General features: G+C 37.2%; 1 protein-coding gene across 1 annotated transcript; it reads left to right on the forward strand.

Annotated features, from left to right (window-relative positions):
• The first annotated feature begins 940 nt into the window (after positions 1-940).
• Positions 941-7,958, forward strand: LOC110782375 (monocopper oxidase-like protein SKS1). Its single transcript, XM_021986514.2, has 9 exons — positions 941-1,353; positions 2,685-2,794; positions 3,335-3,605; positions 3,881-4,019; positions 4,466-4,832; positions 5,190-5,555; positions 5,772-5,850; positions 6,699-6,895; positions 7,587-7,958. The coding sequence occupies exons 1-9, from the start codon at positions 1,207-1,209 to the stop codon at positions 7,666-7,668; spliced, it is 1,758 nt and encodes a 585-aa protein (XP_021842206.2). The 5' UTR covers positions 941-1,206; the 3' UTR covers positions 7,669-7,958.
• Positions 7,959-13,100: the final 5,142 nt, after the last annotated feature.

Raw genomic sequence — 13,100 nt, forward strand, 5'->3', positions numbered from 1 at the left:
CCCTTACTTGATGCATTACGTTGTTGCTGTGAACTGGAAGCACCTTGATCTCCCCCTTGCTGTGAACCAGCTACACCAGAACCAGCTGCACCAGCTGCACCAGCAGAACCAAAAGCACCACCAGCAGCAGCAGCAGCAGCAGCCTTCTTTTGCTTTGCAGTGGCCCCACCTCTGCATGTCCTTGCATTGTGTCCCACCTCCTTGCACTTACCACACCTCACAATGCTATTTCTCTTTCCCCTTTTTGGATCATGTTTACCTCTTTTTCTCAGGTTAGGGGGTCTACCTGATGCCCTCTTCATGGGTGGTGGGAGGATAATAGGAAGGTCAAAAGAAAGCCATTGGGTTGGGTCAGGCATGGGGTGTATGTGCTCTGAGTAAGTTAACTTGTATGCTTGCCCTTTGAAGTAGTGAGACACAAAATCAGTAGCCTCAAGTCTTTGGTGGTAAATAACCCTAAGGCCATGTCTGCAAGGTATGCCAGATATTTGCCATACTCCACAACCACAAGTCCTTGCATCAAACTTAATAGGGTATTTGACAGCCCCCTCTTTCACTTCATATTCCCCTCCCCCAACAATTGTTACAGAACAAAACCTAGTGAAACTAGCCGTTGGTGAGCAGGGGTATCTGGTGAAATTACCATAAAGCACAAGGGCACCTGGTGAAAATCTAAAAAACCTCAGGGGTACCTGGTGAAATAAATTACGAGGGTACCTGGTGAAAAAAAGTTTCTAACGGCCACTTAACGGCAAGGTTAAATCATGCGAGAAAATGAAACCTGAGGGGTACCTGGTAGATTACTGAAACAACGAGGGTACCTGGTGAATTAACTTAAACCTCGGGGGTATTTCATGAAATATCCGTATATTATATTGTGGTAAATTATCATTTTTTTCCATAAAAGGATGACTCACCAAAATCAAATCCAAAATCCACGCGATTTGATTAAAATTTCTTTGTTTTTCTATTTGTACTCTTTCTCTTCTCGTCTCTTACACAAAGAGGAAGAAGAAAGTGAGGAGAGAGAAAACTAGACGTTGGAAGTTCAACACAGAAAGAAAGAAATAAGGCAGCCGTTTTTCTCATTCTTCCACCCTTCCATTTTCCCAAACACATTGCCTTTTCTCTCTCTTAAATCATGAAATAAATAAACCCCATTTACAGAGAGTGTGAGAAGTTCAAAAACTCAAAAGGGGTTCATCAATGGCGGCGTTTTTGAAGCTGTTTTTGCTGTATTTTGTTTGCGCAACTGGGTTACTCACAAGGCGGTGTTTCGGTGGTGATCCTTACGTTTACTATCATTTTGTTTACTCTTACAGAACCCTCTCTCCCTTGGGCACTCCTCAGCAGGTTTCTCTCTCAAACCCATCTCCATTTTCACTCTTTTTTTCTGGCTTTATTCTAGATTTTTGAAATGAATGTGGGTTTGTTTATCTATGCCCAATTTAATTGATTTTGATGGTGTTTTCGGCATGTTTTTAGGATTTTTAGGGATTTGGTTCTGTTTCTGGGGTATTCTGAATGATTTCATGAGAAAATTGTACTGAATCAGTAATTAGTAGGTGAAATAATGATCTGGAGTTTATTTGTTACTTCAATGGGACTAGATTGTGCGTTGATTCTTAAACCCATCTCCATTTTCACTCTGTTTTTTCTGGGTTTGTTCTATATTTTTGAAATGAATGTGGGTTTGTCTGGATTTTATTTGATTGAGTTTTGGTAATTATTTATGCCCAGTTTTATCGATTTTTAGGGATTTGGTTCTGTTTCTGGGGTTTCCATTTTTTTATAGGTTGATTCTATTGTATTCTGAGTGATTTATTGGGGAATTTGTTCTGAATCAGTAATTAGTAGGTAAAATAATGATCGTGACTCATTATTTTATTTGTTACTTCAGTGGGACTAGATTGTGCGCTTGAATCTTAAACCCATCTCCATTTTTCACTCTGTTTTTTGGGTTTGTTCTGGAATTTTGAAATGAATGTGGGTTTATTTAGGGTTTATTTGATTTCTTTGTTAATTTTTTATGCCCAAATTTATCGAGTTTGATGGTTTTTTGGGCATGGTTTTAGGAATTTTAGGGATTTGGTTTTGTTTTTGGGGTTTACATTTTTTATAGGTTTTTTTTCTTGAAAAACAGATGAAGGGTTTTTTATTCTTTGATTAAATTTGTGAAATGTGTACTGAATCAGTAATTAGTAGGTAAACTAATGATCTTGAGTTTTGTTGTTACTTCAGTGGGACTAGATTGTGTGCTTGAATCTTAGAATGCTTATTAAATTAATCAGACTTTGTTGTATTACATTATTAATCAAGATTTCTGTTGTTACTGCATTATTCAAATGTTTACTTTGTCGTGAGCTATGGTACTCGGACTCTTCATCCGACCTAAGTACCCGTGTCGTATCTTCGACACTCGGACACTCCGACACTCCGACACCACTTTGATCTAAAAGAATGCAATTTTTTTCACAAATTAGCTTAGTCGTACACTTGGACACGTGCCCCTATCCAACACTATTACCCAAGTCCAGTAACATAGGTTATGACTATAATTTTTTTATTGATTCTACTCTCTAATTTTATAGTGTATATTAATATGTACAGTTTTGCTGGTTACTTGCTGTGACTTGTGTTATGAACACTGTTGGTGATTGAGGATATCTATGTTTATAATGCAGGTTATAGTGGTCAATGGTCAGTTTCCGGGGCCTATAATCGACGTCGTGACCAATAACAATGTCGTCGTTGACGTGAAAAATAAATTGGATGAAAATCTCCTGGTTAATTGGTAGGTCTTGACTAATAAGTTTTGAGTTTTCTGTTCATCATTTTCTTGGGAAGTACGGAGTAGTATATCAAATCTATATCTAACCTAGTTCGATAGAATTGCACTTTATGTACAAAATAAGTGGTTCTAAGTTGCACATTTGATGAAGTAGTGTAGAAATGAAAGGTTATATATTCATGAAAATCATGATTGACAAAGGAATGGGAAGTAGCATATCAAATCTACATCTAACCTAGTTCGAAAGAATTGCACTTTATGTACAAAATAAGTGGTTCTGAGTTGCACATTTGATGAATTAGTGTAGAAATGAAAATCATGATTTGGCAAAGGAATGAGTTAAAAATTGAGGTTTATTCTTGGCAAGACAGTGTTTGTGAATTTCATCTTTTTCTAGGTCAAGTGACCATATGAAATCCACTCACACTATCTTGCCTAGGATTATCTTTAAAAGATCTATGCGATAGTTCTTTTGAGTTGTTCCTCAGATGAATTAGTTTGACAATGAAAGCTAACAGTTTATGGGATTAATGCTTGCTATAGGAATGGGATTCAAATGCGGGATAATCCTTGGCAAGATGGTGTGCAAGCAACAAATTGTGCCATTCCTCCCAAAGCAAATTTCACTTATCAATTCCAGGTCAAGGATCAGATCGGAAGCTTCTTTTACCACCCATCTATCAACTTTCAACGGGCTGCTGGTGGGTTTGGCCCGTTTATGATTGGCAACAGGAGCGTAATCCCTTTACCTTTCCCAAAACCGGATGCAGATATTGTTCTCATGATTGGGGATTGGTATATCCGGGACCATAAGGTAACACATCGAAGTTATTTCATGGCTACACATATACCATGATTTTGGAGCCGTTTTCAGTACTTGCTCATTTAATTATTTGGAAAAAAAGAATTTGTTATTATATTTTAGATTGTTCTTGTTTAGGTTGTAGATGCCATATGGCTTTGTTTTAATGAAAATTTCCCTTAACCCGTCAACAACAAAAAGGGTAACTTCAGCACTTTGCTGCCACTTAAAAGGTATAAGTATAAGTTATGTATGTATACTAATCTATGGTTATTCATTTGCACTAGGCGCTGAGGACAGACTTGAATGCTGGGAAGGATCTAGGAATGCCAGATGGAGTTCTTATCAATGGAAAAGGGCCTTACCAATATAATACTAGCCTTGTTCCTGATGGTATTGAGTATGAGAACATTCAAGTTGAGCCAGGTATGGTTTATTTGACTTATATCCCAATATCTAATGGCGTGTTTGTTATGTAATATTGATGTTATCTTTGTATTTTCCAGCATCAGACATGAACACATTCATGGGAAAAGTATTATTATAAGTTAATCTTGACCCCTTCATTCAATTTCTGGCTTCCTGTAAATGATTTATGAGAATGAATTTCTGCGTAAACACATCCATGCATAGCTTGTTTGTTATTAGCACTGATCATCAGACATGAACACATTCTTGGGAAAAGTATTATTATAAGTTAATCTTGACCCCTTCATTCCATTTCTGACTTCCTGTAAATGATTTATGAGAATGAATTTCTGCATAAACACATCCATGCATAGCTTGTTTTTCTTAGTCCATTTTCAGGATTTTATCTTGTCAGTAAACAGCACATATGCTGATCGCTGTTCTATAATGTTGAATGTATGCAGGCAAAACGTACCGATTCCGAGTACATCATATTGGAATCTCAACTAGTTTGAACTTCCGAATTCAAAACCACGTTCTGAATTTGGTTGAAACTGAAGGATATTACACATCACAGACAAATTACAGCAACTTCGATATCCATGTTGGGCAGTCGTATTCATTTCTTGTTACAATGGATCAGAATGCTAGCAATGATTATTACATTGTAGCAAGTGCTAGGTTTCAGAACGAATCTCAATGGGAGCGAGTCATTGGTGTGGCGATTTTGCACTATTCTAATTCTAAAGGAAAAGCAGCTGGCCCTCTCCCAGATCCCCCTAATGATTTTTATGACAAGACTTGGTCTATGAACCAGGCCAGATCTGTCAGGTTAGTCCGAATCAATCACGTTTGCTACTAGGTTTTGAGTTTGCACATGTTAATGAACTTGTGATTTCATCTGTTTAGGCTCTGTTCTGTTCACCTTATTTCCACTTATTTCAGGAAAAATATGTTAACTTAAGTTCATATAAGTTCAGATAAGATAAGTTCAGGAAAAATAAGGGTTGTCCAAGTTCAATTTATAACTAAAATAAGTGTTGATAAGTTCATATAAGATAAGTTCAGGAAAAATAAGTGAAAAATTAGATGAATAAAACGCACCCTTAGTGGTTAAAGTGTGGTTTTTATTTTTAACATAGTTTACTGTCACAAGACTTACATTCTATGTATTGTATCTTTGAACAGGCAAAATGGATCTGCGAGTGGAGCTCGTCCTAATCCACAAGGCTCTTTCCATTATGGGAACATCAATGTGACACAGACTTATATATTCCAGAGTTTGCCACCAACAACTATCAAGGGAAAACCCGGTGCAACTTTAAATGGCATCTCATTTGTTAACCCTAAAACTCCAATAATGCTTGCTGACTGGAAGGATGTGAAGGGAGACTACAAGCTTGATTTTCCCAGCAAGCCACTAACAGGCCATTCTCGGTTGGATACTTCGGTTATTGATGGTACATTTAAAGGATTTGCTGAAATTGTATTTCAGAACAATGATACAGTGATGCAGACCTTTCACGTGGATGGATTTTCGTTCTATGTTGTTGGGTATGATTTGTTCTATCCCTTTCACATGATTAGTAGAGGAAACTTATATGGAAGATAGTTTACAAAAGAAGAGTATTTTCACCCTTATACTGCTTGTGAAGCTAAACCGGAGGCATATGATAAAAATCAGTCCTTCCTACCAAACACGGCTTAAGGCTCGTTTGGTAGGGTGTAAAACGTTTTCATGGAAAATAATTGATTTTTTGTTTATTGCAGGATGGATTATGGTGTATGGAGTGAAGACAGGCGTGGTAGCTATAACAAATGGGATGCTATTTATCGCTGCACTATACAGGTTTGCAGAGATTATCCTTATAACATACTGTATTCTGTATCTGGGAAGCAAGTTACTTCTCGATAGAGTTGTGACTTGTAAGGGTGTGTGTGGTTTTAAGTATTGAAGAAAATCATTTGAAGTAAACTTCATTTTCTTTTGTTTGAGTATTTTTACCCTTAATACTGCTTTTCAAGCTAAAACATAGGCTTATGCTAAAATCAGTTTCCTTCCTACCAAACACAGCCTTAAAGTAAAGGCTTAAACACCTGCTTTTCCCCATTCCATTGGGTAAATGGTTTGACATTGATGATTACTTGTATCCTCTGAAGCTTGGTTGGCTGCAATTTATAGCCTTCATCCCTGTTTTCTGCAAAAACTTGTTCAAATTTGTTCAAGGATTGCAGGTTCTTGAATGTTGTTTGTGAATGGAGTAATAGCCATTAACAAATTTGTTCAATGTTGTTTGCAGAATACATTCTACCCTTGTGATCAGAATTTTTTATCTAAGAAAAATAGTTTCACCCCTTTTTACTGTTTGACTAGCTAAGGTAAGGGATATGGGAAAATTAGTTTTCCATGAAAACGATTTAGCTTCCAACCAAAAGCTGCTATGAAAGTAAAGGCCTTAAACACCTGCTTTCCCCTCTTCCATCATAAAGTTTACAATCTGAAAGTACAATTACTGGATTGGATAAATGTTCTGCAACAATGAAACTTGTATCTTTTAAAGCTGATTAGGCTGCAATTTGTAGCTCTCATGTCTGTTTTCTGCACACAAAAAACAGCATTTCTATTCAAAACATTTAATAGCAGATTCTTGAATGTTGTTTTGTGTAATATTTGCTTATATGTTCTTGGCTATACAGGTCTATCCTGGTGCTTGGACAGCTGTGTTTTTGTATCTAGACAATCCAGGGACATGGAACATCAGAACAGAAAACCTTGATAGATGGTATCTAGGCCAAGAAACATACATAAAGCTTGTCAACGATGAAGATAAGGGATCTCAATTTGCTGCCCCTCATAATGTCAGATTCTGTGGTGCTCTGGCTGACTTACAGAGGTAAATTCCAAACTCAGGCACACATTCTTACTAGCTTCTGCTTAAACCTGGTTGTTGGATTGAGTAACCCAATGGGTATATGGTGGTTTGGGTCATCTTAGACCTGATCAACTATAGCCTGGTCCGCTGGCCCGATCCGACCGGTACAAAAAGTTCGGGTTTGGGTAGGCTAAAATACGTATTTTAAACCAAAACCCAAGCCCGACTTGCAAAGCCCGTACCATTTTTATGGGTTTTGGCGTGATTTTTATGTTAAAGCCCGGCCCGTATTTTGATCACTTCTAGGTCATGTTAATAGGGTTCTTATTGGGTAGACTCTGTAGAGTTGTTATTGGACATGACCTTTATTGGAAAGGGTCAATATAGGTTCAAACTTATAACAGAATAATTTTGAAAACTAAAATAGTTATGATATAAAAGATTATATGGATGGATAGCTTCGTTATTCACTTGTATTCACATGACTTTTTTTTTCTATTCATTTTTCCTTGTTCGTTTATTGACCTGCCTACTCTCGGCCTGGTATTGACCCACGACCAGCTTTGTCCCACCCATTATTGACCCGCTAACATTGACCTTTTCATTACCTAACCCGCACCGACCCTGACCCGCCCCGACCCTGACCCGCCCCGTCCAATAACTAGGTCTATCTATACTTGTTTACTGATTACATGTCTTGATCTTTGTTCAGAGAAAGTGGGGCACCATCGATCAATGGCAACATGAAGTTGATTGTGATAATGCTGATTGTGGTCTTTTTTTTCTCTAGTTGATTTAAGTTAGAACATTTTGATTATTATTATTTATAGTGTTCTAGTCTTCCATAGATAGGCACATGAAGTCTCATCATAGTACAAAGAGTTTGATGTGTTTAATTAAGTCTGTTGATATTTGAGGCGGAAAGCGGGAATTGTGTGTAGCTTCTTCAATTGTAAAAACAGGGCATTTTCTTCCCCTCTTAGTGTTGATTAATGTAGTTTCATTAATGAAAAGCTAAGATTTTCTGAAATACCATTATAAACACTAATAGAGATTAGTTTTATGCTATGTTACAAACTTACTATGTTACATTGACTCTTCCTTTTACCTCTATCATGCAATTTTTCACAGAATAGCCGTGTCGGACACTTGAATACTATCCCGTATTCGATATGGGTATCCGAGCCCGGTAATTGGCAAAGAGGTCTGTTGTCCACAGCACTGAAAAGCCTCAATCCAAACCAATGGCTTATTTTGGGTACTTGAACTATAGACTTTGAGAACTTAGTTGGCCCACATTGTATTTGATCCGATTAATAGACAACATTTTGGGTACTTAAACTATTGACTTTAAGTGATATGAAAGTCAAAGTTAACCACATAAGAGCCGATTTTCTTCCAAACGCATGTTGAATCATGGTCATACTGTTAGAGGCCCGGGAGCTTCTCATATACCTATGCCACGGGGGGCGTACTAGGTGCTTAAAACCATATGATTCTGGCTCTTAAATGACATTTTAGTCGATTTTTTTAAAACATGTACGTTGTCGAATCAAGGTCATTCTGAGATATTAAGTGACTAACAGGCGTGTTTCTTTTTACCAAACTTTGTTAGTTGACCATGGGAAACATTCCCCGAAATTTGAGGAGATTCCGAGACCAGGAACCACTAAATTTGGCCAAAAAGCCTGGATAGCCTTCACTTTTGGCAAAATAGGACATTTTCACAAACCGAAAACGTTAGAGGTCCGGGTGCTTAGCATATACCCCATGGGTCCCAAAAATCATATGGGATTTTTTAAACTAAACTTCATTATGTTTCGATTAATGGGAGGAAGTGAGGGAAAAAGAAAGAAAAAAACTATCTGGTAGTTTTTAATTTGATCCTTTCAAATTCCCCCATTTTAAAGTGAAGATTTATTAATGATGGTTTCTTTCCATTTCCCTTCTTTTCTCATCAAATCCCATATGATTTTTGGAACCAAACATGCGAAACCATATTTTTCTTTTCCTTTCTCTTTTTATCCTTCAAATTACATTATACCAAACAAAAGGTACGGGGGTAAATATTAATGGGTTCGATTATACTAGAGTATTGATTTATGTAGTAAACTATTATTTTAAGGAACAAACTCCTCTCTCTCTCTCTCTCTCTCTCTCCCTCCCTCCCTCCCTCCCTCTCTCGTCTACATCTTCTTTAGCAAAACCACAACCTTGCCGTCATCGATGGCATATGCCATGGAGACGATAAATTTATTACTCTAAGGGGAAGGTGGGTGACAATTAACCACCATTTTAGAGGAAAAAATTGATTTGGTACACTAGCGACGTACGTTATTTTTTCTAAGTCATTGGTGCATGAAAACAACCATGCCACAACTCGTCCAACATTAAGCTCATTATCCCTCTAATGGGCGAAACATGTACAAACACGTTCAACCACTATTAATCCAACATGCACCATCTCACCCAGTAACAGAGCACATAAAGTGCCTACACATACCACCTCGCCCAACATTGGCTCATCAAGTGCCTACCACCTCCTAATACTTATACAATTTCAGATAATTGGAGCATCTAACTCATCAAGGCCCAAAAGAAGCACATTTGGCTAATCAGTTTAATAAAAATGGTATTTCAAGCATGATAGAAGCCGGTTTTTTTTCCGATTTCGTCGAGCCTAACCCCTACCGGGAGTTTGCGATGCACAAATCTCGAAAAAAAATATACAATGAAAAAAATTGCCTCAATCAGAGCACCGGAGACCAATTAAGTTACGAACCTCGAGAGATTTTCTTGTTAAAAGGGGTATCCGTGAATCAACAATCCATTGTGGCTGCTTAGTACTCTAAAATATAATGGTTTTCAAAAAAAATCGCCTGAATTGGACTCTCGGTGTAGGAGTTATGCTAGATAATGCGTAAGCATGGCTTCAATTTTGTCGAATACATACTATTACGGTGCTTTAAATGACCAATAATTTAGTTTTTTTTTCTACCAAACCTCATTATATGACCGTATTAAACATTCCCAAAATTTGAGGAGATTTCGAGATCCGATCCCGGAAATTCAAAATTTGGTAAAAAATAGTGGATAAATGACTTCAATTTGACAAATTTGTATATTTTCGGAAACCGAAAATGATAGAGGTCCAGACGCTTTCCACATACCCCATGGGCCCCGAGAATCATATTGGGTGCCTAGAACCATCTCCTCGGCCTCCTAAATGACATTTTAGCAGCCGACTTTTTAAAAACACGAGTTGTCTAATAAATGTCATTACAGGGTACTAAGAGACCAATAAGTGTCTTTTTATTTGGGGGATGTTTTCATGATTTGGGGAATGTACCCCATGGTCATATAACGAAGTTTGATAAAAGAAAAACCAACTTATTGGTTTCTTAGTACCCCACAATGACCTTTATTCTACAAATTTGAAAGCATGCCTACGCGTCATATAGCATAACTCTTACACCGTTAGTCTAATTCAAGCTATTCTTTTTTGAAACCCCTTATTTGTAAGAGGTAAGTGACAATTAACCCCCATTTTAGAGGAAAAAATTAATTTGGTAAACTAGCAACATACGTCGTTTTTTCGAAGTCATTGGTCCATGAAAACAACCATGCAACAACTCGTCCAACATTAAGCTCATTATCCCTCTGATGGGCGAACCATGTACAAACTCGTTCAACCACTATTCATCCAACATGAGTCTCATTAAAGGCCTACATGTACCATCCCACCCAATAACGGAGCACATAAAGTGCCTACACATACCACTTAGCCCAACATTGGCTCATCAAGTGCGTACCACCTCTTAATACTTATACAATTTCAGATAATTGGAGCATCTAAATCATCAAGGCCGAAAAGAAGTACACTTGGCTAACCAGTTTTTATAAAAATGGTATTTCGAGCAAGTTAGAAGCGGTTTTTTTCAATTTCGTCGAGCCTAACCCCCACCGAGAGTTTCTGAAGCATAGATCTCGATAAAAAATATACAATTAAAAAAATAGCCTCAATCAGAGCACCGGAGACCAATTAAGTTACGACCCTTGAGAGACTTTCTTGTTAAAAGGGGTATTCGTGAATCAACATCCATTGTGGCTGCTTAGTACTCTAAAATATAATGGTTTTAAAACAGGAATCGCCTGAATTGGACTCTCGGTGTAGGAGTTATGCTAGATAATGCGTAGGCATGACTTTAATTTTGACGAATACATACCATTACGGTGCTTTAAAGTACCAATAATTTAATTTTTTTTTCTACCAAACCTCATTATATGACCATATTAAACATTTCCAAAATTTGAGGAGATTTCGAGATCGGTTCGCGGAAATTTAAAATTTGGTAAAAAAAATTGTGGATAAATGACTTCAATTTGACAAATTTGGACATTTCCGGACACCGAAAATGATAGAGGTCCAGACGCTTTCCACATACCCCATGGGTCCCCGAGAATCATATTTGGTGCCTAGAACCATATCCCCGGCCCCATAAATGACATTTTAGCAACCGACTTTTTAAAAACACGAGTTGTCTAATAAATGTAATTACATGGTATTAAGGGACCAATAATTAAGTGTCTTGTTATCTGGGGAATGTTATTTCAAGCATGTTAAAAGCCTTTTTTTCCGATTTCGTCGAGCCTAACCCCCACCTGGATTTTGCGATGCATAGATCTCGAAAAACAATATACACTATAAAAAATTGCCTCAATCAGAGCACCGGAAACCAATTAAGTTACGACCTTCGAGAGATTTTCTTGTTAAAAGGTGTATCCGTGAATAAACAATCCATTGTGGCTGCTTAGTATTCTAAAAAATAATGGATTTCAAAAAAAATAGCCTGAATCGGACTCTCGGTGTAGGAGTTATGCTAGATAATGCGTCGGCATGGCTTTAATTTTGTCGAATGCATACCATTACGATGCTTTAAAGGACCAATAATTTAGTTTTTTTTCTACCAAACTTCATTATATGACCATATTAAACATTCCCCAAATTTAAGGAGATTTCGAGATAGGATCCCGGAAATTCAAAATTTGGTAAAAATTAGTGGATAAATGACTTCAATTTGACAAATTTGGACATTTTCGGTAACCGAAAATGCTAGAGGTCCAGACGCTTTCCACTACCCCACGGGTCCCTGAGAATCATATTGGGTGCCTAGAACCATCTCCTCAGTCTCCTAAATGACATTTTAGCAGCCGACTTTTTAAAAACACGAGTTGTCTAATAAATGTCATTACATGGTATTAAGGGACCAATAATTAAGTGTCTTGTTATTTGGGGAATGTTATTTTGAGCATGTTAGAAGCCTTTTTTTTCCGATTTCGTCGAGCCTAACCCCCACCTGGAGTTTGCATTGCATAGATCTCGAAAAACAATATACAATATAAAAAAATTGCCTCAATCAGAGCACCGAAAACCAATTAAGTTACGACCCTCGAGAGATTTTCTTGTTAAAAGATGTATACGTGAATAAAAAATCCATTGTGGATGCTTAGTACTCTAAAAAATAATGGTTTTCAAAAAAGAATCGTCTGAATTGGACTCTCGGTGTAGGAGTTATGGTAGATACTGCGTCGACATTGCTTTAATTTTGTCGAATGCATACCATTACGATGCTTTAAAGGACCAATAATTTAGTTTTTTTTTCTACCAAACTTCATTATATGACCATATTAAACATTCCCAAAACTTAAGGAGATTTCGAGATAGGATCCCGGAAATTCAAAATTTGGTAAAAATTAGTGGATAACTTCAATTTGACAAATTTGGACATTTTCGGTAACCGAAAATGCTAGAGGTCCAGACGCTTTCCACTACCCCATGGGTCCCCGAGAATCATATTGGGTGCCTAGAACTATCTCCTCAGTCTCCTAAATGACATTTTAGCAGCCGAGTTTTTAAAAACACTTGTTGTCTAACAAATGTCATTACATGATATTAAGGGACCAATAATTAAGTGTCTTTTAATTTGGGGAACGTTTTCATGTTTTGGGAAATGTACTCAATTGTAATATGACGAAGTTTGATAAAAGAAAAACAAGCTTATAGGTTTCTTAGTGCCTCGAAATGACCTTTATTCTACAAATTTGAAAGCATGCCCACTCGTCATATATCATAAATCTTACACCGTAAGTTCTATTCAAGCGATTCTTTTTTAAAACGCCTTATTTGTAAGAGGTGAGTGGCAATTAACCCCCATTTTAGAGGAAA

The sequence above is a fragment of the Spinacia oleracea genome, chromosome 3 (genome assembly GCF_020520425.1).
Source record: "Spinacia oleracea cultivar Varoflay chromosome 3, BTI_SOV_V1, whole genome shotgun sequence".
NCBI classification, from domain to species: Eukaryota; Viridiplantae; Streptophyta; class Magnoliopsida; order Caryophyllales; family Amaranthaceae; genus Spinacia; species Spinacia oleracea.